Below are 28000 nucleotides of genomic sequence, written 5' to 3' on the forward strand. Positions count from 1 at the left end.
ACAAGCAAATGGTTGAGGGACAAAATGGGTAGCGGCGGGGAAAAGAACGACCATTGGTTAGTACTGGATCTTCCTTCGCCATCGATGCTTAGCGACGCGGGGAGTATGGCCATACCCGTTTACGACACTCGAGGATACCCATCCCGTGAAGGATCTCTTGATAGGCCTCCAGTCGCAGCCGACGCAGGAACTCGTCAACAAGGGCCCGCCCTCACGTCCGGTCCCGAAATCAACGTATGCCTCTCTCAGTCTACAAAGAACAAGCCCAGCCCTCTCGGATATACACACAATGCAAGTCTCACGCCCCTTGCAGCTCAGTTTCCAGCTCGTAGTGCATCACCGCTCAACGCATCGCTACCAAGCTTGGCGGACTTCTACCCCGATACAGTCGTTTTTGGCAATAGGACATTCGGCAGCGACCCAAGGCCGGCTCTGAGTGTTTTTGGCAGCTCGGGATCTTCAATTATGACCATTCGAAGCATTTCCTCATTGAGAAGTGGATTTGGAACTGATACAGATAGTGCCGCAAGATTCAGACTCGATTCCGACGCGGGCTCAGATGAGGGACTGATTGACAGAGAGGCGATGCTAAAGAGGCATGCGGCCAAAAGAGCGTATGGTATGAAGAATATTCTCCCCAAATCAAGGCTTGTCAATGAATTGGAAGGGAATGAAGAAAAACGAGGCCTGTATGATCTGGTGAGCTTCTACGACTTTGCCAAGTCTAAGCGAGTAATGGTTGGCTCATGCCTTCTCGTAGCTTCCCTTCCATATTGATCCCTCCCAGTGGGAAGGGGCGAACCCTGAGGATGATGACGAACTGCACAGACCGGAATCACAAGATGAACTTGATGTGAGTAAGCCCTATGCCTCTGTTTTGAAGTGATTCTCATGCGGTTGGTACGTAGACCCAGTACTTTTCAAGCCGTGGGCTTGCCAACCTGGGCTGCTTGGCAATCATGGGCCTAGCTGTTGTTATCCTTTTGTGAGCGCACTTTTCAGCCCGCATAACGAATAGCTAACAGCATATAGCGCCGGCTTGCCTATCTTCGAGTATTACATTACTCTACCCGCAGACACGCATGGAGGGTTTAATATAGGAGGTATCAAGTGCGCCCGTTCATTCGCCCATCTTAATCGCCGCCACTGACGTTCTCCTTAAGTTCCACGGGGCAAGTGCCTGACGTAGCCAACATTTTCCAGCTGATTGATCCCGACACGCCGCCCGAAGCCTATACTCATAAAAGTTTAGACACAGGGGAGGAATGGGACCTCGTTTTCTCAGACGAGTTCAATGAGGATGGACGAACTTTCTATAATGGTGGGTCAGGTGACACCACTGATGAGCACTACTAGACAATATTAAGCCTTGCCATAGGTGATGACCCTTTCTGGGAAGCCGCCGACTTACATTATTGGCAAACCAATAACTTGGAATGGTGAATGTGACAGATCATTTGGTGGCCAAAAGCTTAATTTCCGCTTGACAGGTATGACCCCAGTCGATTGACTACTAAAAATGGAAAACTGGTCATTACCCTTGATGAAATTTTTAGTCATGGCATGAATTTTGAAGGGGGTAGTAAGTCTTGAGACCTTCATGACATTGACAAACAGAGCTCATTTTTTTCCCTTTAAAAAGTGATGTCCAGTTGGAATAGGTTTTGCTTTACAGGTGGTTATATGGAAGGCAAGTGCTCGTATGATAATTGGGGCAAGACTTTCTTACGATTGTCACAGTTTCTGTATCTCTCCCCGGCACAAATGACATTCCTGGGTATGTTCATTAACCCAAATGCGACATGATCGTTGTGATTCTAATCTGACCCCATAGTCTCTGGCCCGCTGTTTGGGCTATGGGAAACTTGGGACGGGCGGGATATGGAGGATCTCTTGATGGCACGTGGCCATATACCTATGATTCATGCGACGTCGGCACGCTACCCAATCAGACGCTCAATGGTAAGGCTGATTTTCTAATCGTCGAACAGCTCCTTATCAACGTATTCAGGTAAACCAACAGTAGCGTTGACTCAAGGTGATCCGGGCCATAACAACGAGCTCTCGTACTTGCCTGGACAACGTCTCTCAAGATGCACCTGCCCTGACGATGACACTCACCCCGGGCCTAAACATTCTGATGGATCTTTTGTAGGGAGATCAGCCCCTGAGATTGATATATTTGAGGCTACTGTAAGCGATCAGATTCTTCTTGAGGAGACTATAAGCACTAATATTGTACAATCCAGCTTGATATGTCGATTGGCAAGGGTCAAGTGTCGCAGTCAGGACAATGGGCACCTTTCAACCCAAACTACCACGTGAGCCGAGTTTCTTCCATGATTGATCCCTTAGACGAAAGAGTTGACCTGATGGTGTGTTGGGCAGTTCATCAATTCTTCCAGCAAATATTACGAAATTTATGACAATGATGTTACCCAGATTAATACCTATATGGGCAGTGTTTATCAACAGGCTACGTCTGGCTTGAGTTTGACCAACCAAGTGAGTTTATGATATCCTTCATATGAGTCTTGACTGCTAATATATCAATATCAATAGGAATGCTAGTAAATCCTTCGCAGAATACTTGGGAATCATCGAAAAATAGGGCACTGACAATAGGTAATAGTACCGACGAGACTGGTTGTTTTGCGGTCTATGGAATGGAATATGCTCCCGGAGCGTAGGTCGGCTTGCTATTGTTACGAGGAATTGCGCTGATAGTAGGCCAGGGATGGTTATATCACTTGGGTCAACGACAACAAGAAAGCTTGGACTGTCCGTGGAGCTGGTTAGTCATGTTTTACAGAACAATTACTAACCTTCAAACACGGTGATGCGTCCTGTCTGACTCCCGATATCATTAGCTATGGGACCTAATAAAGAAGCTGGAGTTGATCAACGGCTTGTGACAGAAGAACCGATGTACATGGTACTCAACTTGGGTATCTCAGAGAACTTCGGGGCTGTCCAGTGAGCAAATTTTTAGACATGAAAACGATGACTGACATGGCGATTAGTTTCGTTGGCTTACAAAAGCTATGGCCTGTGCAGTGAGTACCATTTGCTTTTCTCTCTGATCCTTCTGCTACGACTCACCGAAGCTTGAAGAATGGAGGTCGATTATGTTCGAGTATATCGTACGTGACCATTCATTGGACTGTTTGCTCTCACACTCAATGATATGTAGAGGACCCAAAGAAGAAGAACATAGGCTGTGACCCAGCCGACCGCCCAACGGCGTCATATATCTCCCGGTAAGCAGGAGCGTATAAAATGCATCATCTTCTCTGAAGACTAACTGAAATGACACAGATTCCCCGAGGCATACTCGAACGCGAATATTGTGAGCATCACTCTGGTCATAAGTGCAGCTCAGGTTGACATGGCGTCAGACAACTTTCGATCAAGTTCCGAATAAGAAACGACCTAAGAACAGTTTGGTTGATCAATGCTAACCAGATTTTATTTGTTTCATTTCCCACAATTTTCAGACCATCAGCATCCTCGTATACCCTTTTACATGGTGTAACAGCTTCCAGGACATTTGGACGACCATGACCGTAGCCGAAAAAAAAAATGATTACAGGTACATGTCATATACACGATGCATTGAGTGAATTATTATTGTCCAGCATTTAGTTTAATAGGGCCCGTATCTCTTCTTACGTCTTTCTTCTTTCTTGTCCGCTCCAGGCCGACCTGTGGACCCTGCTCCAATGATAGGACCATATCTGGGCCCTTCTTCCTCCATGTCCTCGTCTTCGTCATCATCGCTCTCCTCACTACTTTCAGTTTCAATCTCACTTTCTTCATCCATGTGTTCATCCTCTTCCCTACCATCTCCACCATCGTCATCAACCTCGGGATCGCCAACTGTCAGCCTCTCTGGCAGAGACGCTAACGAAAAGCCAGCGAGGACACCATCTTCTGACCCAGTATAAAGAGCCTCATTTGCGAGATCATGATATATGGCCCGCACAACATCTTTATGGCCTCTATTGGCACCTGGTCCAGAAAGAAAGAAGGCGGATGGCTTGTAAGAAGATGTCGATGCAGAATGATGTTGGAGGATCATATCGCCCCTTTATTACAGCATTGTCAGCTTTTGGCCCGCCTATCCAAACAAAAATAGTAGACATACTCATTCGTGCCGACGGCAGTCATGGGTGCCCCATCGTTGCTTACACCGAGAGAAGGTATGACGTTTATGAGATAATCGGATTTGTATGTCGTCTTTGACTTGAACTCGTCAAGAGCCGTCTGTGTAATACTGGGTCCTGTTTTGGGAGGTGTGAATGTCTTGAACTTGAACTCCGAAGAGGGATACTGCTTGTGGTCTTGCAGCTGCAGCCCGTATCAGCCAAGGTTCGTACAGGGAATATCGAGCAAGGAAAATCTAACCTCGATTTCTCCAATGTTCCCCCTTCCAGCGCCCCAGAGGCACATTTCGTCCATATCACTTCTTGCCCACACACTCATTTTTCCCTTGTGCATGTACCCGCCCGCATCGGCAATACTTTGCCCCCAGTTTTCCTCCGCTACCAGCGCTTCCTCCTCATCGCTCTCCTTCATGTCAGAAAGGGCTACAAGACCATCTGTAGATGCTGATAACAGCAAAGTACTCGGTGTCTTGATTTCAGGGTTGTGAGAAGGGGGCAAAAAAGTGGACGATGAGCGCAAGAGGGAAAGATGGGTGATATCATCCGAATGGGTAGACGAATGGGTGTATAGAGGTGCAGAAGAATTACGGGAGTCCCAGAAGAGAATGTGTGCCTCGGAAGAAACGAGCTCTGTACCGCCAATGACGAGGCTGTCGTTGGCAGAGGTGGTGAGAGCAGTGACCGGAAGGGGCTTTCGAATGAATGCTGAAGTGACAGTTGTGTTAGCTCTGTGAGCGTTGAGAGGCAAGATTGCGACAGGGCAACCATGTCTGACAAACCTTTGATGGCCGTGGCCTTTTGCCTGCTCCTCTCATCCCACCTGACGATACTTCCATCTACTGCGGCGCTCCATAGCTCCCCTCCGTCGCATGAGACAGAGCTGATGTGACCTGCATGACCGTCTTGGAGGGCTGCGACGGGCTGAAGGGTCTGGTTGTCTGCGATGGTGAGGGATTGGGAGGGATGGCGGAGGACGAGGTGCGGGGTGGTGGGGGAGGGGGTGATGCCGAGGATGTACGGGGCAGCCGAGAGTGGGGCTGAGAGCGTGGCGTACGCGATGGGTGGTGGGGCAGGCATTATTCGAGCTTGTCGCACAAAATAAGTTCGATGAATGTCGAAATTTCAACAATCGTTTTCAATCCTCATTTGTTCTCTCGTGCCTGACTTTTCCCCGGTAGTCGCAATAACAAAATGAACCTTGGCGGTGACGATTGAGGATGAACGATGCAACGTGAAGGACATTCTATGAGCAGCATGTACTATTATCAAACGGATTGTTATCTATGCATGGTCAAAGCAACAAGCGCTCTCTGTAGAGCTCTCTCTAAATAATCCCGTTTTGCACAATGTGTATACACCGTGAATCATCACCAAACGTACTTCTGGTCCCCTGTTTTTTCAAAAGCACCTTATGGCCTACCACCCGCGGCCCTTGCTTGCCTAGCCTTCTCCACCTTTGCCTGGTTAGTCTTGGCCACAGCGTACACCACACCAGCGACACCACCAACAGCGATGGCCGAGATGTTACCAAAGTTGGCGGGGTCACCAAAGAACAAGATACCGCTCGCGGCGACAGGCAACTTGTTCAAAGCTCCGACCATACTGTATGTTGTGGAACCAGTGATACGAACACACCAGGCGGTAGAGTATGAAATGAAGACGGCAGCGGCGCCGGAAAAGGCCATGGCGGAGAGAAGGAGCACACGGTTGGAAGCAGGGAAGTTGAGGGCAAGAGATTCAGAACCCCAGTCTTCGATGACAAGAGAGAAGACGACAAGGATGGGGATGGAGAGAAGGTTGTTGTAATACATAGAGTCCCAGTCCTTGAAGCCAGTGACCTTGATTCGCTTTCGCATGAACAAAACCTGTTGGATTGTCAAATATATTGTCAGCTATGCATATCATTCCAAAACAGTGTACGTACGTAGGCAGCAGAGACGAAACAGTTGAGCGCCATCCAAATGTAACCAGCATTAAGGCCACCAATCGTAGATACGGGGCCAACAGTAATCTCGAGACCGGTAATAGGGTCAAGCTCAGGCTCCTTGTTCCACACAGAAGTGATATCGGACCAGGCGGCGATGATGGAAGAGCCAACCTGGGATATTATCAGCGACATGCCTAGACCTTACTCAATGTACTCACCATGAGAGCAAATGAACAGAGTGTGAGACCACTGACGGCACCGTTGAACATAAACACTTCTCCGTAGGCCTATAAAAGAGATTAGCTTTTAAGGCTTGAACCATGGTGTCGATACTGACAATGAGGATAATGGTCAAGTTCTTGAAGATACTACAAACGAGATCAGTCCAGTCCACATTTTCAAGATGGTCGGCCGGCTCACGTGTAGACGGGGATAGACAAGAATTGCTACATCTTTGTTAGCATCGATTGCAACTCAAAACCCCACTAAACTTACCAAAGCCTTTGAACCAGTGTAGATGACAGCCACCAACAATGTAGAAATGGGCCACCAGGCCTTGGCGTCATTCTTGTCAAAGTCACGGACTAGATAGAACCCAGCCTATCAGCCCGACTTGTTTACATGTAGCATGCCGATCGACTAACAAGAGATGAAACCCAGCTTCTTCACGGTAGTGACGGCCAAAACACAGACACTCGATTGGATAGCCAACAGCAAAAAGGTCATGGTGAAGTTCGCGCCGGACACGACGTACTGCGGATGTAATGATCAGCGTTGAAACGCGTCGCGCAGTCCGCAGCACCCGGAACAGACAGAACGGCTCACCTTGTTGACGACGGTCATCATGATACTGGCAGCACAGTACGAGAGGATGGGGAGGACTAGGACGCGTGGTCAGCACTTGTCTATCCTCAGCCCACGCCCATACGTGGCAGCGAGACGGGATATAGCGCATGGCAGGGCGCGTTCCCATGTCATCCGCCAATACATCTAGTCCAGTCGCCGTGTCCAGCTTGGTCTCTTCCTCCATACATGCGCAGTCAGTCAGAGGCCAGACTCACCCTGATCCTGTCCCGACGGCATAGCCTCCTTCTTGTCCCTCTCTTCCCTGTCTTTCCTCTCTCTGTCTCCCCGCTCGCCCATGTCCCTCAGGAGGGTGGAAGAGGCCTCGTCCTTGCCGTAGTCGAGGGAGGAGGGAGTGGCTGGGCGAGAGATGTTGGGTGTGGGCACGAAAGGTTTGGACATGGTGCCGGGATGGTTATTCCTGTGGGAAAAAAAGTTGAGATGCAAGAGAAAGTCGACGGGGGGCTTTCACGGCAAAGAGGCTAGCGCGCGATCAAGGGTCCAGCCCAGATTACCTTTTGGGTTTTGGGCATGTATTCCTGGATTCAGTTTGGTAGGCTCGGTATTACAGCCCACATTGCCCATTTTGGGCCACCGCATGTCGTCGTTTTGGGCAGGTCGTCGTTTTGGGCAGCTCCAGGCCTTCCCTGCCGATCGTCCGCCATGTTTCACGTTTTTAGACTCGCTTTCCTACTGCCATCCCACTTTCAGACCATATATCGGATCGATGCTCAATTCAATGTCCATAACAGCTATGTACAACATATATCATATGCAATCAAGCCACACCTCGGAACGTCACCTCACTCTTCGACGAAGCTAACCGCTCCCTCGATACATTACAAAGGCTCTTTTCCGGCTACTCTGTCAAAACTTTCTCGACCAATCTATTGATGGTCTCCCTCCTCTCAGTCAACTCAACACCATACTCCCTTTCCAGCTCTTTTCTCACTCCCTTCTTCGTCAACTTGTCCAGCTCTGCATTCGCACATATCTTTCTTATCGATCTCTCCAGCTGACTATCTGTTATCGCTTGCGCACCGAGGTAATCGACTGCGGGAGCGGTGAAGGAGTCTGAAGAAGGGTCGGGGAGATTGAATGCGTAGGAGCTTTGAGGTCGTGGAGGAGGTTGATATGGCTGGTGGAAGGATGATGTATCGTCCAACGAGGGTTGATGTGCCATATCCATACGGCTAGGCCTGAAATCCACCGCACTTCCACCGTATGGCCCTTGATAGGGACTCTGATAAGGGCTTTGGCGGAACTGGCTCATCTGATAACGCGAACTGACAGGAGACGTGCTCCGTGTCTGCACAGGGTGGACCGGTTGCTCATAACCATGACCGCCGTAGCTATACGTCGATTGGGCGCGCGGGTAGTCGTACGAATATTCGGCCTTTGGTGGCATGTACGATCCAGAGTGAACAGATTCTTGGTCCCAGAGTTCATTCCTTTGCAGGGTCAGCAACAACTACCTTCTTGCCTAATAGATGGTAATGAACTCACTCATATTCTTCCCAGCTTCTCAACGGAATAGAAGACGGGTCGAATTTACCTTCATCCTGACGAGAGCGTCAGCTGAGATGTCCATCTTGTAACGTCGTGAGACTGCAAAAGGCTTACATGGATGACAATTTTTTTGCCCTTATCACCGACGACTACGCAAATGGTTGTCAATTCTGGTTCTAAATTTACAAAGCCAAACGACTCACCCAGCCTCGTAGAACCCCAACTGAAGTCGTCCATTTTCCAGAAAGAATACAGCGGCAGCAAGAATGAGAAAACGGGAATGGCGCAGATATAGACTTTGAAACTTATCAGTAGTGTTCATTGTCTAGGAGAGATGGGCTACTCACAGATCATCCAAGCAATCATATCCCATCGCATACGGAAGATGAAGATCATCGCTTGTAGACCGTAGATGGCCGCGAGCATGACGATACTCAGAGTAGGGATTGACGAGCCATCGTGTACGATTAGATAAATCAAGTACACGATCTTCACTCTTGTCAGTTTATTCACATAGATCTAATGAAGCATGAGACTCACATAGGCAACAGTGACAGGTGCAATGATTGTTGACAACAAGTCAATAAAGACCACAAACCTCATCGAGAAACAACAGAATCCACATAATTGATCCAAAAAGACAAGTTCAGCAAGATTATGAACAGTGGAATTGATCCATCGACGCCTTTGACTCAATAAAACCTTGATTGAATCAGGAGCCACAGTCTTGGCATACGCATGTCGCACAAACTTGGTCTTGTAATCTTGGAAATGCTTGAGAACCAGGGTAGTCAGGTATCTATCCTCACCCAAGTGGAGGAGGTTCTTGAGATGCAACGTGTCGACCCGATTCTCAGAGTAGTCTTGGATGATACCATGGGAGATAAATAATGGCTTGTTCGTGTCTGGCGAACGGAGTCGGTACATGGAGAAACAACCGGGCAGACAAGTGATGGAACCAAAGAGACTTTCAAACGCTTTGGAGAGGTGATGTGAGATGAAATATTCGTAGACCTGTGGGATGTGTTAGGTGAATGGACCCGGGTTGATAAATGATACCTTACTTGGGACATTGTCACAATAGACTGCTTGGCGTTCGCAATGGACGTCTCTCCGCATACACCGATAATCTTCTTGTCGTGCCTCATTCTAGTGGCCGTTTCCATTAGTCAGAACTAGCAGGCATCACAAACATGCACTCACGCAGAAACAAGACGGTTCAATGACATTTCATCGACAGTCGTATCAGCGTCGACCATGAATAGGTACTCGTAGAAACTGGGATTGACACCAATTACGTTCTTGATCTGGTGATACATTTCAAGTTCCAGAGGATTCATCGGTGCGCTGAAGTGAACCTAGATACTCTCAGCTCGACTCCAAATGTTAGTTGGGGAAAGCTCACCTTGTTTAAAAAGTGCATCACGAGCATTTGTGAATCTCGTTTACCTCTGTTACCAGGCTTCTGCCTCTCATTCGGTTTGCCGACCTTGGCGATCACCAGGTACGGTACAACATGCCCGGCACATTCGTACAACCCCGCATAGACTTTACCCATATTATGCTGCTTTGCGCCCTCGCCAAGCGATTGGAAACTCAATGGCTCTGGGTCGTTGTTAACGTCAACACCAAGAATATCAAGCACGATAGCAGGGGTGGGTTTGTCATTACCGAAACCTTTGATGTTACCATCGCAGATGACGAGAATAAGTTTACGTTTATCATCGTACCTGAGCTTGCAGAGCGAGTCAATAGTACGTCGAAGAGACTCTTCGCCTTCGGTATAACAAGGTACTTGACAAATGACAAACTTGTCGTGGGATTCCGGTGCACGAACAGAGCCAAAGTGCAAAGCAGATAGAAACTTGAATCCAATAACTGCCACCATGACACAGCTCAGTGCGAGAAGGATGTAGGTCGAGAACTGACATTGGGCAGAATCTCGGGTGTCGAGTTTACCGAGGATGAACAGATTGCGTAGACACGTTTTCTGTCTGTCGACGACATCTGTGCCAATTGTTGAGCCAAGGTTGTCCAGAAGGGTAGTGATGTCCTTGCCAGAATTGTACTTGAACAATGATACGACTTGGTCGCTCATGAACTGACGATCAGCTTGGTCTTGGGCGGTAAGATTGACCCCATCGGGTGCTCTCAGCCCTCCGCCATTTTGCCGGATATAATTCGACATGTCGTATACTAAATTGTCATATATGGCGACAGCTTTGCCCTGCGCAGCCATTGTTTTCAAGTCCTTCTTTGTGTAGCCCATGAATCCAACGCGGAATCGGTGACGCATCATGATCATCATCTCAGCGTACCAATCCGGTCGAGAGTCATTGGTGTAAGCGCGGAAATCGTGATACTGCGAGTAAACGTCGGTGGTGTTGGTGCTGTCAAGGGTGACATACTGGCTGATGGAACCAGAAACACCTCCACAAAGCGCCGAGACTTGGACGGGAAAGAGCTCGCTCGCGTCCAAGCCACCGTACTGCATAATGCTTTTGGTGGGAACGACCGATACTGCTGTGAGATGAGTCGGTGCAAACTGAGACAAGTCAAACACCTCGCCGCGGATTGCCACAAAAGCATTGTTAGGGTCTAACGTGTAACTGTGACTAGCCAGCTCGCTCGCACTGTAGACATGTTGAGTGGGACATATGATAGGACCAAGAATCGCAATGACAAAGATGGCGCATCCGCAGATGAACCAGATGATCATGTTGATGGCGAGCTTTTCCCTCCATGCTTGTCGGATATCCTGTCTCTTCATTCCGGCAATTTTGGATAGCACAAAGCCAGGTATCCACCATGTGAGGATAGAACAAAGCCAAACCCATCGACGCCTTGCAATAGACTCGCGGTACACTTCAGTGGTCTCTCCCGCCTGAGGCTCGGTATCTAGGGGGTCCTTTTCGCTCTTGTGGATGGAGCTCGCCAAGAGATCACGAGAAGAAGCGTATCCTTCGATATCGGTGATTGATCTTCCTCCATAACTTATGTATGGCACGGGAGAGCTCTCATGGTCGTCAATTTCAAGTGAATTGTTGACGATGGGCCGAGCGTGTTCCATGAGCGGCAAGTTTGAAGATGAGTCCACAGGGCGGATAGAAGGATCTCTATACACATGTTCTTGTGAGTCGAAAGTTGCAGGCTGGTAGCGATGGGGGGAGAACGGATCGGTTTGCAGCTTTCTGTGGCCAAGATCCTCGTAGGCATGTTGTTCTCCGGGCTCTTTGGCCCGTAGTCGGTCCTCCAGGAAATGAAAGAGATTGTTCGAAAGGAATACCTGATTTATTATCAGCCCATGTGGTAATAGGCGGCTATTGTTGACTCACTCGCTGGAGTCCAATACCCATATCTGCATCATTCAAACTCATCAGTCGCTTTAGATCCCTTAGTCTCTCAACGTCGCCTGTTCCCTCTGGTATCCCTCGGTACACTAACTCTTCGTTGTACCTTTCGCAAGCCTCCTTATGTGGTAACCTCACTTCCCAAGACGTCTGAAGCTGTTGCGCCATCTCCACTAATCCAAAGCTTCTAACTTGTTGTTTCATACTTCGCAAGTCAAACTGAAATGGTAACTGACTGTCGTTGGGCCTGAGAGCGAATATGTACCAAGTCTGAGTTTGGTCAAACGATTTCAACAACGAATCAACTGCGGCCCAGTGTTGACCGGCAATGCAATGCAGTTCCTTCGGAGAAGATTCATCATTACCACCTCCTACTTGGAAGTCGCTAGCTTCTTCGCCTCCTTCCTCAGAGACAGGTACAAGTGACATCATCTTCTTACGTCGGGTTGACGGTGCTCGGACAGGTCGTACAGATTGTTGAGCGGCAACGATGGTAGAGTCGCTTCTAGGGTGAGTTTGCATGGCGATGTTTTTCATCCCAAATAAGCCCTTGATGAACGGGTTACTTGAGCCATGCCCTTCAGTAGTGGAGACCTGAGATCGTGAGGTAGTGTCGCCGCGGAGGAGTTGGATGATGTCAGTGCTTGTCTCGTTGGCGTTGCGTTCGAGGAAGTTGGATGTAGAGTATGTGACAGGACCGTCATAGTGATTGATGGTGAATGATGCTGAAGACCGATTTCCTTGAGGGGAGATGGACATAGAAGGATGGTTGTGGAACCTCTTGCCAAGGCTTTCAAGTAAGTTACTCTCCGAGCGCTTCTTCTGTGACAAGTCGTCAATAACACTTATCAATCCGCCTCGAGGGTTGGACAGCATCCCAAGGCACTCTGAATTGTCAAAATATGGCACTCGAGATATTAGCAGCCTCTCAGCCTCTGCTTCCTGCCTTGTCGTCTCGTGTATCCTGTGCAATACCCAGTTGTGCATTTTTTCAGCGGCAAAATTGAGACAAAATTGATCCACTGAGTTGAGAGACCCCATAGATCCAGAGTTACGCTGGATGCCAGGGAGGTCGACCAATGCGATAAAGGATCCGAAGCTGTCTTTACATAGCCTTGTATTGATATGCTCATTAAGCCACGAGAAGAGTAATGAATAGAGCGTTCGTGCAAGCTCGTCTCGGACTTGTTCTGCTTGTTCCGGCCCAAGGAACGTAGTGCAAACTTCCTTTCTGACGAGGATGGTTTTAAGAGAGAATATCTCGGCAAGGCTTTCAGAATGAACACCCAAAAATTCGGCCACGGTATCAAGAGTGTCCATGTTGATAACAGATGCACCTTCCTGTATACCATCGCTGGGCGAGAACCGGAGGTTACCTATGTGAAGAATGGACGCCAGAAGCTGGAAGATTTGGGCTATGAGCCGGCTTGAAATCCCGATCATCTTGAACGCTTGCCTGAGTTGGCTATAACGGTGGCGATCGTCCACGCCTACACGTCGAACTCGACAGTTGAGATAACGATAGTCTGAAACATCGCCAAGCTTCAGGAAGTTCCGCTCCTCTTCCGGTGCACCAGAGACAAGATAATAGAAGGCATGAAAGTTGCGCTCGCCGTTGATTGGAACTTGAGATACACGAGAACGTTCAAAGTAGTAAACGATCGTCTTCAAGCCCTCCAAACGACCTCTTTCGTTGAATTGTAATTCGGTATAGGTGCCGAAACGCGACGCCTCGTCATTGGACAGAGTATGGGCATTTCCAAAGCATTTGAGGATGAACTTTGTCTTCGTGAGCTCGTGCAGGTGAAATGATCTGTAGGACATACCTCGGCGCTGGAGACCTGTAGTCCTATTTTTGACCCTTTTTTCCCAGGGTTGGCGAGGCTGACCTGAGTGATAGCTTCGATAGCCAATCTCTTCAATTCACTCTTGCCAGAACCAGTAGGCCCACTGCACTGTATTAGTGGTACATCCGAATCGACAGCATCGCAGTACTTCACCTGGCAATTATCACCTGATCTTGCCCGGTCCTTCTCATATTATAGTATGCGCCCAGCGCCAACTGAAACACATGCGGTTCTTCCAGCTTCTTCTTCCACCACCCTTGCTCATTCCTGCTTCCTCCTTCCTCGTTATTGCATTGGTAATACTCTTCAACATAGCGCAGTAGCGACTCTTCACCGTCAATTGGGAGATAGGAATAAGGGCTGAGAAAAACAAGAGCTGCTGGTGAAAGAGAAGTGTATGGTTTATGAGCGAGATAGCGCTCCTGGAGGGTTACTAGGACTGTATCCTCTGTGACGGCGAGCGAGCTGGTGCATGGGTCAGTCTGAGCGGAGAAGAATGAGATGTTGTTTGGAGACGCACGAAAGATCAGTGACGCCCTGGAAGCGCGATGGTGGAGGTTGTTGTGCCATTTCTGGGCAGATATGCTCTGCTCTTTCTTCCTTCCCTGTCTTCTTCCTGTGGTGACGAGAGTGTTGCGAGGACGAGTGGAAATAATAAGGAATGCTGTATTGGCGGAGAAACTACAAAGGACTCACAGAACTGTCCTTCTACTCCCTCGAGGCGGTGGCCCGTGCGCAAAGGGCGGCAAGGGACCAGGGGCGGTGCGAAAGAAGTGTGTGCTCTTTCTTTCCCGCCCAACCTTATAATACGTAACCCAATCTCAGAAATTGTTATATGTCTCATACAAATAAGTATACTACATCCCATGCTATGCACATAGTGTCTATTCCAGATGATGATGCAAGTGCCAACTTTAATGATTCTAATTGCTTCTTCTCGCTGCTCGTCACTGCCTACTTCAACTCTCCGCTCACTTGACACTCGGCCCTGCTCCTGATCCCGATCCTGAGCCTCCAGGAGTCGATGGTGCGGATGGAGTTGCTGATTTAACCGTGTTGACATTTAACACTTTTGCAAGTCCTAATAACTGAGGTTTTGAACACATCGCAAGGTTTCTACCATTTTGGGTCAATTAGACACGTCTTGGCAAAAAAAGCATATAAAAGTCACAACGCACATTTGTACTACTACACTTTTCTTATCATCAAGTGATTTAATAATTATTCCAGGTGGTTTTGGTGCACCTGGTGCCGTATTAGGGGGGACAGCAATCAAACCAATGGCAACTAGTTGCGGTATTAATGATCTGCCATGGATATCAGCGCTTTCCCATCCTACTAATTGAATTGCCAAACATACAAGTTGACGGTTATAGATACAGGACCCTGTGGAGGAGGATTTGGGGGTCTGACAGGCGTGCTTGTACCAGATCCATTCACCATTTGACCCGGCGGTCTACCGGCACCAATACCACTAGCAGCACCAGATTGAGGTGTGCCGGGCACAACCGGCGTATTGACTCCTGAGGTAGTCGGCGTGCCAGATGGTCCTGCGCGCGCTGGAAAGCTACCAGGAGGTGGTCCTGAGATTTTACTCATAGCGGGCGGCCGGCCTCTTCCTCGTTTGGGTGGCGATCCTATTCTGGTGGGAGTACCGACTGGACTAGGTCCAGATAATTGGGAGCTAGGCGTCGCTGCTCTTGATGATGCTTGATTTGAATTCTGCGCTTGAGCCTGTGCCACAAGCTGCTGCCGCGCTGCCTGCTGCATTGCCATAGCTGCCACCGCTTTTCTGCCTTCTTCTTCCATCCTCTCTTTCCTCTTCTCCTCTGCTATCTTCTTCTGTTCTTGCTCTATAGCACTCAGCTCGGCTCTCGCGGTCCTTAGTTTTGTTTGAAGGGAAGTGAGCTCTTCGCGTTCGTTGGTAGTGGACGACTGGAAGAAAGAGATAGTTGATGGTAGCGGTGACAGACGCTAATCAACGTCACTGAAGTCAGCCAAGCCTCGTCTGAGAGTAAGGCAACCTACATCATCTTCTCGCCGACGAGCTTTAGCAAACCGTTCTTTTAATCCTTTTATTTTGTCCAGGATATCTTCCGCTTCTTTTGTTTCTGCAATCCATGCCATTAGCTTTATACCACCTTATCATTGCCCATAGTCCCCAGAAATACGCACCTTTCGCAACATCTGCCTTTTCCCATGTATCCAACTCTTCATCGTACACTTGCCACACATGATACGGTAGTAACCGTTGCACTGCATCCTCATAGGACGAAAACGCAGTCGGTGGTGGTGGATAGAGAGTGGCTTCTTGGTCCATTGCCAAAGCCAGTTGCAACCTGTCATTATTTAGTTCGGTCCATCCAAAAACCACAAAGGGAGCTCACGATAAGGAGTCCTGTTCCATGATATCTTGCTCTTCCTTTGTAAAGCCCATCATACCCCACTTCCTCTTCCTACCTGCCAACTGAACCTCCCAACTAGGGCCAGTGCTAGAGTCCGCAGCTGCCTGGTCTTCTACTTCTCGTGCAGTAGCTGGTGTTTGGGGTGTTGCTCCTGGGGTTCCAGCTTTTGAGGGTAAGGGCGTGGTCGAGGGGCCGGCGCCAGGAGTAGAAGTCCTAGAGTTATCCACCCCAATCACTGCTCCACTGGGACCAACCCCACCAGTGACATCTCTCCGCTGACCACCGACACCCTGATCAGAGGTTATGTTTCCGCCACCATTGATGATACCTTCTCCAGAAGATGATTGTGTCGGTTTGGGGTTGATTTCCATTCGGAAATTGAATTTGTTTACGCTGTGCGCTCTCAATGGTCGTGCCGAGTGGACTTCCTCCACCCTCACTAATTGTTTGCCCCCATAACAAAACCATAGCAAAGCGGCGTTCCCCGGAGTTACATACTCTGCCTGGGTGTGGCACCAGCACCCATTATAGCTTCAATAACGATACATGTATGCATATTCATGGCAATTTTAAAGCGTAGCAAAATACGCTATATGATATAACCCATCTACATTGTAATATACTGATGGACGATTGACAATTATTAACGGCCATCTTTAAGCCAAACCCAGGGCTTTGCGCTTGTCCTTGATAGCCTCTGCCAACCTCTGGAAACCCAAATCCGACTCCTCTCCAAGGTCAACGATAGAGAAGGATACCCGAACATGAGAGCTCTTCCTTCCAGTGGGGTAGAAACTATGCACAAAGTCAGCCTTGTAAAGTTTATAAAGGCAAAACAATACGATACTCACGCCATCCCAGGAACACCCAACACACCCTTGGCCAGAGCCTCGTGTCTGATCAATTCATAGGAATCCTCGATACCAGCGGGTCTAAGATCGATCCAGAGGAACATACCAGCCACAGGAGAGACCCAAGACGCCAAACCGTCGAGGTACTTGTGCGCGGTGGCTTCGAATTGAGCTCGACGCTCGGCGTAGAGCTTGGCGACTGCACGGCCGTGGGCGAGGAAACCCTCAATGCCCCCTACATCAGAATGTTAGACATGCAAAAAAAGGCAAAAAGAATACGATATACAGTACTGCATGAGGCGAAGGGCGACACCTTGGGAGACAGCACTGGTGTGCAAATTGGCACCAGCAGTGCTCACATCGATAGCGTGAAGGATTTCCTTAGGGCCGGTAGCAAAGCCCTATGGTATACGTCAGCGAGTTGCTTCTGTGGGATGCGCACGATGACGTACCAATCGCATACCGGCGGAGAGAAGTTTAGAGAAAGAGTCGAATCGAACGACATGACCTCCCTCTGGGTAGACTTGCTTTTCAAGGGCGAAGTAACTGGGAATGAGCTTTTCAGCGAGGTAATCTATTGGACGTCAGTGATTATTTGTAGCCATGAGACTGTTGGCTCACAGTAAGGATCGTCTGCATATGCGAATCAGCATAAGATCGAATTTCTTTTACTGAAAACCACTCACCCTCAAAGATTAAAACGCCGTACTTCTTGCACACCTTCAAAACCTCCAACTTTCTCTCCTTGGGCGCGGAGCATCCAGAAGGGTTGGATCCAATAGGAGAGGTGTAAAGCACCCTAGGCCTCTTTTTGTCTGCAGGCCATTCGCTCAAGACCTTTTCCAGGTTCTCAGCCGATAGGCCTTGGTCATCGACATCAACCTCGACTGACTCCGCTTTCAGAACTCTCATGACAGGGAGAACGCCTGGGTACATAGGGGTCTCAAGCAATACGGGATCTCCAGGGTTGAGTACGGCCTGGAATCCCTTGAACATCAAGTCCTGACTACCGCTTCCGATAGAAATATCGTAATCACCTCTTGGTCGCTCGTGCACATGGGCTTGCAAGTCAGCAAGCCATTCACGAAGCTTGGGAATACCGGAAGAAGGCGCATATTGGAGGGCAATAGCAAGGTCAGGGTCCTCAATGGTGATGGAAACGGGCATGTTGTTGGAGGACTCTGGAAGGCCAAGAGGGGGCTTGAGGTTGAGGGTGATGGAGTTGAATGGGAAGGTGTCAGGGTTAGGTCGGCCGGCACTAAGGCGTGTTAGTAATAGAATTCGTGGGAGAAGGATGGGCATACAGCTATTCTAGGTAAGCGCGTGCTTCAAAAGATCAAGATTTAACTTACGAAGGAGACAATGCCAGGCCCCTCGCAAGCCATCAAACCACGAACTATGAAAAACATCAGCTCTATCTATCCCCCCGTGCGAGTACCCCGATTTATCACACTCACTTCCATCAATCTCAGTAACCTTGGCCCTGTCGCTGAGGTAGTTTCGAGGGTTGTACTTGCCGGATGTGCCGTTGGCCTTGGTTCCCGGGGCCTGAACCTGGGTGACTGTTTCTGTGGAGATGGTAGCAGCGGTCATATTGCCTGTTAATGGATGGATGTATACGACGGGAAGGTGAGGAATGGCGTAAAGGTATATATATAGGGTGTGATATGGGCGCTGTGAAGATTGACGGCCGGATCTTGAGTCGACGCAATTAAACGACCGAGATGGATAAGATGGCCCGGAGTCGTCGAGCGGGGATCTACTCAGCTACTAACCGGTTGGCGCGCGATAACAACTTTTTCATTCGGTCATGTCCGATTCACCGCATGCTGCGCTCCAGACCGGCCGACCAGTCGTACTACAGAAGAAGAGCTGCCAGCTCTCTTGTACCCATATTTAATAGCGATGCCATAAATGGAAACGAATAATAAATGTCGATGCATTCCTAGCTAATGTTACACCAGTCAAATCCGTCCAAGGAAAATGCTCTGCCTAAGACAACGAAGTACAACAGAGTAGGAGTAAAAAGTAGCCGCGCGCATCCGTGTCGGCGTTTCGGGAGTATTCAATCAAGTCATGGGTTACTCTGTTTTATCTGCCCACTTTTTCCCAGCCACATGTTTTGTTGCTGAATACTCCAAGTCTGGAAAGCATTTTACTACGGGTTTGCCAGTTCGTGCCTTTTGCGGTTCGGCTTTTTGCGTGAAATTGAGACATCATGCCCGGTTGCGTATACGGAACTGATCCTCTTCCCTCATGGTCCATCTTATCATACCGCATTAGGCCCAGTACCGCCGCCCATCGCCTTCCCTTGCCAAAACCCCTTCTTCACACCCTGTCTCTTCTTTCGCTTCATCAACCAGTATATCAAGAGCCCTATTATGATAACGCCCGCCACAGCACCTTTTACTCATCAGCATCTCCCACAAACCTTCTGCAGAAAAGGCTCACCTCCGATGATTGCCCCTTCATTCGCTGCTCTCCCAGATTGACATCCTGCGGAATCGAGACCTTGATTTATACATGTGCTGACAGTGTCCGCCACTCCATTACTACTGTTGTTTCCTGATGTTGTTGAAGTCGCCGCTGCAGCTACCGATGTCTCTGCAGCTTTGGAAGTTTGAGCGGCGGCTGCAGAAGTCTCTTTACCACTGTCATCATCTTCAGATGCTCTGGGCGTAGCTGCTGCCTTTGTGGATGCCTTAATGGTTTCCGCAGCCGCAGAAGCAGCCACAGAAGTTTGTTGAGAGACGGGAGAGATAGTGTCGTTGTCACTGTCTAGAAAACTCATGGTTACCCATAAGAAAAATGGTCCTTGCCAAGTCGTTATAGCTTTTGTCCTACAAAAGGTCGACTCTGTTTGTCCTGTGTTTGTCGTTTGCCATCAGTGTCGAAGTCTTTGAAAGATTGTCAATCAAACTTGATATTAATGTGGAACATCGATGATCCACCTGGTTCAATTTTAGTTGAGCCTATCTCAAAGTTCAACATGCCCCTCCTTTCCTTTTAGTCTGACGCCTCTTACTTGTTTGGACTTAGTATGGCAGGCGAACTTGAAAGGACCATCGTACACTCCCTTATGGTCTCTTGTTATTATTGCAATTATGCATATCTGTAGACTATTAAACAGGCTCTACCTGTCATTTGTTAGCAAAAACGTTGGGAATGCAGTGTAAATGACATACCGTGGTACAGCAGTAGTGTTCATTCCAACCCCATTCTCCATCGCACATATTCCTCCTTCAGCATTCCTCCCCATCGCCCATCGACTACGCCTACTTCTCCTACAGCGTGCAACTCACAGCCCTTCTTTGGGTCAAATGCCAATCGCCACACGACGGCTGGCGGTAACTCTCCAGCTTCCTTTACAGCTTGTCTATTGCCGCGTATATGGGGATAGGTGACGAGCGGATCGGTCGGTAAGACATTCTTTGTCAAGAAAGAGCAGACCGAATGTAGTGATTGGAGGCAGCGGTTAGGTGACCATGATGGTTTGTTGAGCACCTCAACTCTGGAAAAAACATAAGTCTGGTGAATCTCACGGTAAGAAGAGAGATATACAGATACGGAATCTTTGCAGTATCGAACGTTGTTTGGGAGCGAAGGATCCCATCGTCATCTCTGAAGCCTACGACGACTTCCTAAGGCTCTATCAGTGACATGGCCTGAGTTTACGCATGGAATGGCATACAGGTATCCCCAGTAACCAGCTCTGTGCCCAATGTTTCAACAGCTTTTTATGAAACATGGCTTCGTGTCCAGGATGTTGTATGACTTTATTAGTCTTGAGTTCCATGCAGCCTGATAAGCCAGGGTTTGGAGATCCAGGCTCAGCTGTCATTTGGTCAATTGACGAGCAACTATCGACCACAATAATAATGATATTTGCCCTCACCTTTAACGCAGTCGACTTCCCCTGCAATGCAGAGCGGGATTTCTCCTATCGCGGAGCGTACCACACTGAGCAGATGTATTAGTGCTGCATACATACACATGGTCCTTCGTCGTACTTAGCCCACTACGATGGTTTAGCATCTTTCGAGGAGACTTCGGCTTGTTCCACTCACTTGTACGTTGGTATTGACATCACCTCCCCACCCTTCCGGTCCATTTCCTGGACGTCCCTCCTGCGGTATAGTGGAGAATGACTCGTATGCGTATCCCATATAGCCTTGCTTCTCCCAAGCTGACTGCTCTCGTTTCCTTCATCCAGCCGATTAGCTGCTATTCATAGTATATGTGTATAGCTAACCTACCGTTTGGCTTTTTCCTCTGGCGGATCCCACAATTCAAGATAGACAGAACCGTCGAGGGCTATAGCTGTCATCTCCCATGGGTCTCTTGTCTCATATGGCATGGTAATGAGCCTGGACATTGTCAACATGGATAACACTTGGAGTGTATTCATTAACCTACCTAGTCAACATTCCTCTCCACGTGATGATCCCTCCTTTTCTTTCACCCTTCCTCCCCCTTGTAATAAGCCATTCCAGACTCTCTACCAGCCCATCCAAATGTTCTTCCTCGTCTTCTCTCTCTATCCGTCTTTCAAATCCTTCCGTGAGATTGCATCCGATCGGGGCTAGAGAGTAGTAGGCCATGGAAGCGTCATCGTGGGATATGGCCCTAGTGGGCAGATGGGAGTAGGTGTGGATCAGATGAGGAAGGCGGTAGGAAGGCACAGGGTCCGCTGGATTGGGCCTTAGTAAGGGGATTGAGTGGGGCATGGAAATCCAACTAATGCCCGACTTTGTACATGGATGACTTTTTTCTTTTCAACACTTGTTTTGAACACGACGTCTTGACTTTCCGCCGGAAGCTGGAGTTGCCGGAGAAGTCGCGCACAGTCCCTCCCAAAGACGATCTTCGGGTCGTTCATCTTATCTTATCGCCTCTAAACTTTCAAATTCCAGCAACCATGCCCCGTTTTCCATTGTGGCTCCTTCCCTTAACCATCCCGATATTATACCTCCTCAAGTCACGCCCACTCCCCTCTCGGGAAACAGTCATCCCTCCAGACGAAGAACGCGTTCTGCTCCTCGGTGCATCTTCTGGTGTCGGCAAGGATCTTGCTTTGGCATATACAAGGCGTGGTGCAAAGGTTTGCTTGGTAGCAAGGAGGGCGAAAGTTCTCGAAGAGGTTAAGAAACAATGTGAAGAGGAGGCCGCAAAGGCTGGGAAGAAGGCGGAGGTGTTGGTCTTTAGTGGAGATATGACCAAGGTCGCCGATTTGGTCAGTGCTCGAGAAATGATTGTAAAAGGCAAGTATGTCTTTGGTTCCAGTGATCCCCTGAAAGACTGACGCAATTGTAAGCCTGGTCTGGAGTCGACACTGTGCACATCCTTGCTGGTCTTCCATCAACTTCACTTCTTATGGATCTTGCCGGAGTTTCCCTTGACCGCTCTAGTCCATCTACAGCCTCCCCGTCCGGCGCACCCCTCGCATTCAGCTCTAAAGATGAATCAACAAGCTCAGGCCCAACCCTTGAGGGGCTGGAAAGAGTCGAGAAGGAGGCCAGGGCCGTCGCCGAAGTCAACTATTTAGGAACTGTGCTCGCTTTAAGCTGCTTCGTATGAAACCCTTTCTGGTGGTGTAGATGTAGTACTGATCAGATACATAGCTTCCTTTACTTGCGTCTAGCTCTCGCTCTCCTGCTTTGCACCATCTCTCTTCAGTAGCTGCGACTGTTCCCGCACCTCACCGAGTGATTTACGCCGCTACGAAGTCCGCGGGTCTCATGGCAGTAGAGAGCTGTAGAGTGGAATGTGAGGGTTGTGGTGTTAGGTTTTTCTGTAAGTCGTACATTCAGTCCATGGGATTAAGCTTATGTCGTCCAGCTCTCTGCCCGGGAACGATCGATAATGAGTTCAGGCTCAAGACTGCTGTATCGCAGACAGGCGGTAGGGACGAAACAAAACTCCCTATCAAACACGCTTGGGAGGGCCTGCTCTTGCAGCAGGAAGCCGGTGAGTTTATAAGCCACTCTATCGCTCATAGTTGACTGTATTCTGACAATATGCAGTAACGAAAACCATCCTTCACCACTTGTCATTATCTCCGAAACCGCAGCCTCTCATTCCTTACCCGCCATTCAACTTCTTCCGCGCTTTGGATGCTCCTCCGAAGCACCTTGTGCACATGCCATTGATGTATAGGTTTGCGATGTTCGTGAGGGACACGCCTTTGGGATGGGGCTACATTGAGCCTGCGGCCAGAAGAAAGTACGGCTTGATTGGGAGGGCATAGGTCTCGCTACCGGGGTTTTTGTAGTCACAAAGGGTGATTCATGTATATAATTTTGGTCGTTGCGGAGCTGTGGTCTGTCCCCAGCTGGCCTTCTCTCTTGCTCTTTCCCCATGCCATTCCTTCCGTCCTTGCTTTATTCTTCTGTTGTGTCCCGAGGGCCTTGCTGTTTACGTAAGAATCTCACGTGGCTGATGTCACCGTTTATGCGTCTGGGAGCACCTGTCGGTGTCTTGGGAGACACGTTGGGTGTTCAACAGACGCATCTTCTTTCTTGGTCACTTCCAGCAGCAGAAAGTGCCCGGCACGCACCCAGCCATCTTATAGTTGCTCCATCGAAAAGCCCTGACAAAAACATCCCTGACATCTGCAGTCATCTTCGACCTGCCCCTGATGTCTCCATATCGGCTGATCGAGTATGATGTCGGCCGTAAGCTACTGCTTCATTGTTTGTACCAACAACTCATTAATCCTTTACAGAACCATTATACGGTGTCGGCTTCTCGAACTCGGTTTCTCATCCTCACCGTGTAGCTCTTACATCTCTCGTAACTGGTCCAACCAACAAGCTCTATATTGCCGACTTGTCCCACCCACCAGACACCCAGCCATCATCTCCATACTATCCACAAGCCAACAACGGTTCATCGGGCCCGTCACATCCGCCACCGGCTTACAGGCAACTAACAAGTACTAATATTAACTTACCGGCTACAAAAGTCGGGTGGGAGCCCGAAGGATCGGTCAGAGTAGATCAAGGTGGACGTGGGGAACTGGTAGCAACTACCGGTGAATCTCTACATTTATGGGAAGTAGCCAAGGGATGGACAGAAGGAAGCGGGCATGTGGGTCACAATGGCTGGGGAAATGAGCGATACACCTTGAAGAGCCGTAGTATATTAAGCAACGTAGGTCGCACAGCCTCTCACATCACCAGTCATTCGGGTCTTAGCTAACGCCATGCTGAGAAGACTAAGGGTGCTCATGGTAGCCTGCCTCCTGTCACATCTTTCAGCTGGAATAACAAGTCTCCAAATAAAATCGTCACCTGCTCGATAGACACCACTGCGACACTATGGGACATCAACACTGCTCAGGCAATGACGCAACTTATTGCGCATGATCGCGCAGTCTATGACCTGTATGTGCTTTTCCGATATCCGGACAAGCAATGTGCTTACACGAACAAGCTGTTGGCTCCCAGATTCCTCAGACATCTTTGTCTCTGTGGGCGCTGACGGTTCCCTTCGCGCTTTTGATCTCCGCCAACTTGAGCATTCAACCATCTTATATGAATCATCCCGTGATGCACCATTAGCGAGGATAGCGTTCAGTAAGAAAGAACAGTAAGTTCCATTTCCGATCTGGAAAATTTTAAAAGCTTACTTAAATCTACAGACACATGCTTGCGTGTTTTGGTCTCGACGACTCCAAAATCCTCATTCTCGACATGCGAAGCCCCGGCAAGCCGGTTGCAGAGCTTATAGGCCACCAAGCTCCATTAGGAGCCATTGCTTGGGGATCAGGAGGTACGCGTGGTCGACGGGAATCGACCGGTGGTGGTTGGCTGGCAAGTTGTGGTAAGTTGTGTAGTTTCGTTGCGCACAAGAGAATAAACTGAAGTACGGAATAGGCGATGACTCTCAACTATTACTATACGACTTGACTGCGCCTCTTCCTACGTCTCGTTCATCTTCGCGATCCAACTTTCGCAACTCTAACGCTACTTCACCCTATGTTTTTTCTCCTTCTGCTACACCCTCTTCTCAACGTACGCCGTCACCTGCAGACGCCGTAGAGATGATGCCAGCTAAGGGCTGGACTGCGAGGGGAGAGATCAACAATCTTGCCTTCACCAATGATGGTGACTGGGTTGGTTGCGTTACCGGCACCACGTTGAAAGTGTTGCATGTTTGAAAGAAGGAGAAAGAAGAGTAACGATTACACGAGATAGATAGCATGAGTAAATGAGTGATACCCCCGCATAGTTGTATATTGTTATATTGTTATGCATTCAACCAAAAAGGTTCCTGATGAAATCTGCTGCATGCCCATGTCCAATGGGACAAAAAACAATGGCGTTATAGCCGGGTATATATCCCCAAAAAGAACAAAACCATGACCTATTCGTAAACACCTGTCATCTACAATGCCGAAAATTAGACAGTAACAAATTGCAATCTGGAGCCGTTGGCGGTACGCATCAACACGTCCATGTTCTCGTACTGTACAACCGGCGTCAGCTTGATAGAACTGAAAAAGCATCGATAGAAACTTACTTCGAGGATAGTCTCCATTAACTGCATCTCCGTGAAACCCTTGGCAATAACCCTGTTCCTCACATCCATCATCGCCAATTCTCCCATTTCTTCGTCATCGTCCTCATCCGCAGCCCTCTGTGCCATGTCCTTGATAATCCTGAAGATCTTACTTGTGCTTGTCTGATCTTCGCCATTCCTCTGTTGAGAGTGTTCGTACAAGCTCGCCTTGGAGACATCCATCAATCGGAGAGCTTCGTCCACATCGCCTTGCTGGACAATATCGTCATGTCGCAGACGAGCAAGCGCCTGTGACAGACGTAAGACGGCAAGAAGGGTACGGGCAGAAACATAAGAGTGAGACTTCTCCTCTGCTTCATCTTCTTGTTGTTGTTTGCGCATCTGTACGTAGCTGGAAACAATGTATTCTGACAAGGCCTGAGGAACACGAGGTTCAATCTTTCGGCACTCGGCAATGTAGTGTCTCATCAATGTAGGCTCGACGGGCTCAAAGTCGAGTTCAGGGTGGGTGTTGTGCATGTGGACAAAGCATACGTGTTGGGCTAATCGCTCATCATCTTCCCTTGTAGGAGAATCAAGGATAAGGAAGAGAACGTCGAAACGAGACAAGAGAGCTGCAGGAAGATTAATGTTCTCAACCGGAGAGATTTTGGGATTGTATCGTCCGTAAAGGGGGTTCGCGGCGGCAAGGATGGAAGTACGCGCGTTAAGGGTGGTGGTGATACCAGCCTTGGAAATGGAGATGGTTTGTTGTTCCATGACTTCGTGAATGGCGGTACGGTCAGATTCCTCCATCTTGTCAAATTCATCGATACAGCAGATACCGTTGTCGGCGAGAACAAGAGCACCTCCCTCTGCATCACTGTCAGCCAGATTCCTTTTTCCTAGTGTGAACTTACCCAACACCATCTCGTCAGTAACAGGATCCCTCATAACCGCGGCTGTCAAACCGACGCCACTGGAACCCCTACCGGTAGTGTAAACACCTCTAGGGGCCACCTTTGTGATATATTTGAGTAATTGAGATTTGGCAACACCAGGGTCACCCATCAGACAAACATTAATATCACCTCTGATCTTCATGCCGTCCTTCCTCGAGTTTGTAACACCACCGACAAGCAAAAGCAACAATGCTTTTTTAACGTCTTCGTGACCGTAAATCTCGGGCGCGATAGAGTTGGCAAGTCGCGCGTAGAGGGCAGGATCGGACTTGAGGTCAGCGATAGCCTCCTGGATTTCGGGGGTAGACTCCATGGCATGGTATTGCTTTTTGAGCTGGTGAACATGCATTGCTTCGAGGAAAGTGTCTTGCAAAAGACCTGCTCGGAGAGCTCGCATACCGGTGTAAGGAGTTGGGATGAAGATACCTCCAATGTGCACGACGTCTCCAGGGTTGACAGATCGAGTAAGAGCACCGTACAGATGGATAGTCATCGACCGAGGGATGTGACCCACAGGAACCTGGTCGGCCATTTCTTGGATTTTGACCTCTTGGAAGGGCCTGAATCGACTAGCTCGAGTTTGCATGTGCAATTGACCGTTGGTTTGATTCCTGACACAGACGTCAGAGGGGCAAACAGTGAGAGGGGCGAAATGTTTTTGGGTGATCTCTTGGAAGATTTCGTTACCACACGAGTCACAGGTGTAGGCGTTGACGATGAGGAGGGGCTTGACTTCAGAAACACGGGTAACGATACCTCGCACGGTGATGAGCTTGCCGAGATGGGCACCTCGAACTGCTCGAACAGCAAGGACGTCGTCAGATCGAAGCGGGCGGAAGTATACATTGCTGTTCCCGTTAGGACGTTTCCTTATCAGCTTAGAGCAAGTGCTTACTATCTTCTCATCAGCTCTGGTGGGAACATTCCGGCGTCTGCATTCCTTTCTCCCGCCTCAACTTGAGCGTTCATTTCCCTTCGTTGCTGCATAATCAAGTCGAGCACATCATCGGTATAGTCGACCTCGTTGTCCGGCGGAGGCATGATTTTGTCGATCACGTCCGAGAAGAGCTGAATGTAGCGACGCGTGTTGTTTTGGATGTTGTGAAGGAGTGAGAGGTCATTACTGTGCTATTGGGTTACGATACCCGTCAGTATGGATTCGATCTTTTCACAGTAGGTCATCACGTTTACCTACCCTCTTGAGATCCTTTAGATCAATGACAATATCCTCTCGTCTTCTGTTGGCAACCTCTCTCAACATCCTCAAATACTTGAACTTTGTCCTTCCAGCGCCTTGAACGTTCAGCCCGCCCATCCCATCGGCCAAATCATCCTCATCTTCAGAAGCGTCCTCGGCAGCTGAGTCGTCATCCGCGGGGAGTGCGCTTTGATCGCGACGCGGTCGAGGTCCAGCGACATATCTCGCAAGGAAGTCTTCAATCTTGGCTGTGGACGCGTCAGTAAACTGCTTGAGGACCGTACAGAGCCAGCTGAACTCACCAGATTCTTCCTCATAGTTGATCTACACCATTTAAAAACATATCAGCGATGATGCGTTCTATGCACATCAACAGCGACGCGACATACCTGCACGTTGGCTACGGGCATAACACTGGCACCGGCATCATTGGTCGCCAT

The 28000-nt window shown here is 49.0% G+C and overlaps 10 protein-coding genes across 10 annotated transcripts in view; 3 read left to right on the forward strand and 7 right to left on the reverse strand.

Moving 5' to 3' along the window:
- The window catches only part of CNBF3070 (hypothetical protein), a gene marked incomplete at both ends in the record, with an annotated part of 3772 nt that extends 348 nt beyond the window's left edge, over positions 1-3424 (forward strand). Inside the window, 20 exons of the mRNA XM_769534.1 lie at positions 1-699; positions 761-853; positions 909-985; positions 1033-1110; positions 1164-1321; positions 1379-1439; positions 1491-1582; positions 1643-1678; positions 1741-1777; positions 1835-1962; positions 2012-2193; positions 2250-2321; positions 2389-2509; positions 2626-2686; positions 2736-2794; positions 2871-2976; positions 3024-3056; positions 3115-3143; positions 3194-3260; positions 3319-3424. The exon at positions 1-699 is cut by the window's left edge and continues 348 nt beyond it. Coding sequence (XP_774627.1) covers positions 1-699; positions 761-853; positions 909-985; positions 1033-1110; positions 1164-1321; positions 1379-1439; positions 1491-1582; positions 1643-1678; positions 1741-1777; positions 1835-1962; positions 2012-2193; positions 2250-2321; positions 2389-2509; positions 2626-2686; positions 2736-2794; positions 2871-2976; positions 3024-3056; positions 3115-3143; positions 3194-3260; positions 3319-3424 — 2295 coding nt within the window. The remainder of the gene's footprint in view (positions 700-760; positions 854-908; positions 986-1032; positions 1111-1163; positions 1322-1378; positions 1440-1490; positions 1583-1642; positions 1679-1740; positions 1778-1834; positions 1963-2011; positions 2194-2249; positions 2322-2388; positions 2510-2625; positions 2687-2735; positions 2795-2870; positions 2977-3023; positions 3057-3114; positions 3144-3193; positions 3261-3318) is intronic.
- A 222-nt stretch (positions 3425-3646) lies between these two features.
- CNBF3080 (hypothetical protein) lies at positions 3647-5243 on the reverse strand (the record flags this gene model as incomplete). Its single annotated transcript, XM_769535.1, has 4 exons — positions 3647-4088; positions 4148-4350; positions 4408-4871; positions 4946-5243. The coding sequence occupies 4 exons, from the start codon at positions 5241-5243 to the stop codon at positions 3647-3649; spliced, it is 1407 nt and encodes a 468-aa protein (XP_774628.1).
- Positions 5244-5575: 332 nt separating this feature from the next.
- CNBF3090 (hypothetical protein) lies at positions 5576-7338 on the reverse strand (the record flags this gene model as incomplete). Its single annotated transcript, XM_769536.1, has 9 exons — positions 5576-6031; positions 6091-6264; positions 6312-6380; positions 6431-6461; positions 6514-6539; positions 6589-6677; positions 6738-6846; positions 6919-6974; positions 7155-7338. The coding sequence occupies 9 exons, from the start codon at positions 7336-7338 to the stop codon at positions 5576-5578; spliced, it is 1194 nt and encodes a 397-aa protein (XP_774629.1).
- Positions 7339-7795: 457 nt separating this feature from the next.
- Positions 7796-14212, reverse strand: CNBF3100 (hypothetical protein; the record flags this gene model as incomplete). Its single annotated transcript, XM_769537.1, has 13 exons — positions 7796-8387; positions 8443-8498; positions 8560-8594; positions 8649-8741; positions 8793-8934; positions 8986-9459; positions 9510-9594; positions 9649-9803; positions 9851-11731; positions 11781-13574; positions 13622-13745; positions 13796-14002; positions 14163-14212. 13 exons carry the CDS (start codon positions 14210-14212, stop codon positions 7796-7798), a joined length of 5688 nt encoding a protein of 1895 aa, XP_774630.1.
- A 401-nt stretch (positions 14213-14613) lies between these two features.
- CNBF3110 (hypothetical protein) lies at positions 14614-16418 on the reverse strand (the record flags this gene model as incomplete). Its single annotated transcript, XM_769538.1, has 6 exons — positions 14614-14758; positions 14821-14949; positions 15003-15616; positions 15671-15753; positions 15818-15981; positions 16030-16418. 6 exons carry the CDS (start codon positions 16416-16418, stop codon positions 14614-14616), a joined length of 1524 nt encoding a protein of 507 aa, XP_774631.1.
- A 285-nt stretch (positions 16419-16703) lies between these two features.
- On the reverse strand, positions 16704-18491 carry CNBF3120 (hypothetical protein; the record flags this gene model as incomplete). The annotated part of the gene is made up of 9 exons (XM_769539.1): positions 16704-16842; positions 16899-17133; positions 17185-17299; positions 17351-17472; positions 17520-17531; positions 17585-18156; positions 18203-18204; positions 18251-18294; positions 18356-18491. The coding sequence occupies 9 exons, from the start codon at positions 18489-18491 to the stop codon at positions 16704-16706; spliced, it is 1377 nt and encodes a 458-aa protein (XP_774632.1).
- A 1611-nt stretch (positions 18492-20102) lies between these two features.
- CNBF3130 (hypothetical protein) lies at positions 20103-21625 on the reverse strand (the record flags this gene model as incomplete). The annotated part of the gene is made up of 8 exons (XM_769540.1): positions 20103-20409; positions 20460-20539; positions 20590-20732; positions 20794-20858; positions 20909-20916; positions 20966-21101; positions 21155-21265; positions 21315-21625. 8 exons carry the CDS (start codon positions 21623-21625, stop codon positions 20103-20105), a joined length of 1161 nt encoding a protein of 386 aa, XP_774633.1.
- A 191-nt stretch (positions 21626-21816) lies between these two features.
- On the forward strand, positions 21817-23145 carry CNBF3140 (hypothetical protein; the record flags this gene model as incomplete). The annotated part of the gene is made up of 5 exons (XM_769541.1): positions 21817-22159; positions 22213-22469; positions 22520-22691; positions 22737-22865; positions 22922-23145. 5 exons carry the CDS (start codon positions 21817-21819, stop codon positions 23143-23145), a joined length of 1125 nt encoding a protein of 374 aa, XP_774634.1.
- Positions 23146-23535: 390 nt separating this feature from the next.
- Positions 23536-25059, forward strand: CNBF3150 (hypothetical protein; the record flags this gene model as incomplete). The annotated part of the gene is made up of 6 exons (XM_769542.1): positions 23536-23572; positions 23623-24050; positions 24114-24283; positions 24333-24488; positions 24541-24722; positions 24776-25059. The coding sequence occupies 6 exons, from the start codon at positions 23536-23538 to the stop codon at positions 25057-25059; spliced, it is 1257 nt and encodes a 418-aa protein (XP_774635.1).
- A 242-nt stretch (positions 25060-25301) lies between these two features.
- Positions 25302-28000, reverse strand: CNBF3160 (hypothetical protein; the record flags this gene model as incomplete). The annotated part of the gene is made up of 7 exons (XM_769543.1): positions 25302-25367; positions 25422-26275; positions 26321-27210; positions 27258-27490; positions 27558-27808; positions 27863-27884; positions 27950-28000. 7 exons carry the CDS (start codon positions 27998-28000, stop codon positions 25302-25304), a joined length of 2367 nt encoding a protein of 788 aa, XP_774636.1.

This window comes from Cryptococcus neoformans, chromosome 6 (assembly GCF_000149385.1).
Source record: "Cryptococcus neoformans var. neoformans B-3501A chromosome 6, whole genome shotgun sequence".
Classification (NCBI taxonomy): domain Eukaryota; kingdom Fungi; phylum Basidiomycota; class Tremellomycetes; order Tremellales; family Cryptococcaceae; genus Cryptococcus; species Cryptococcus deneoformans.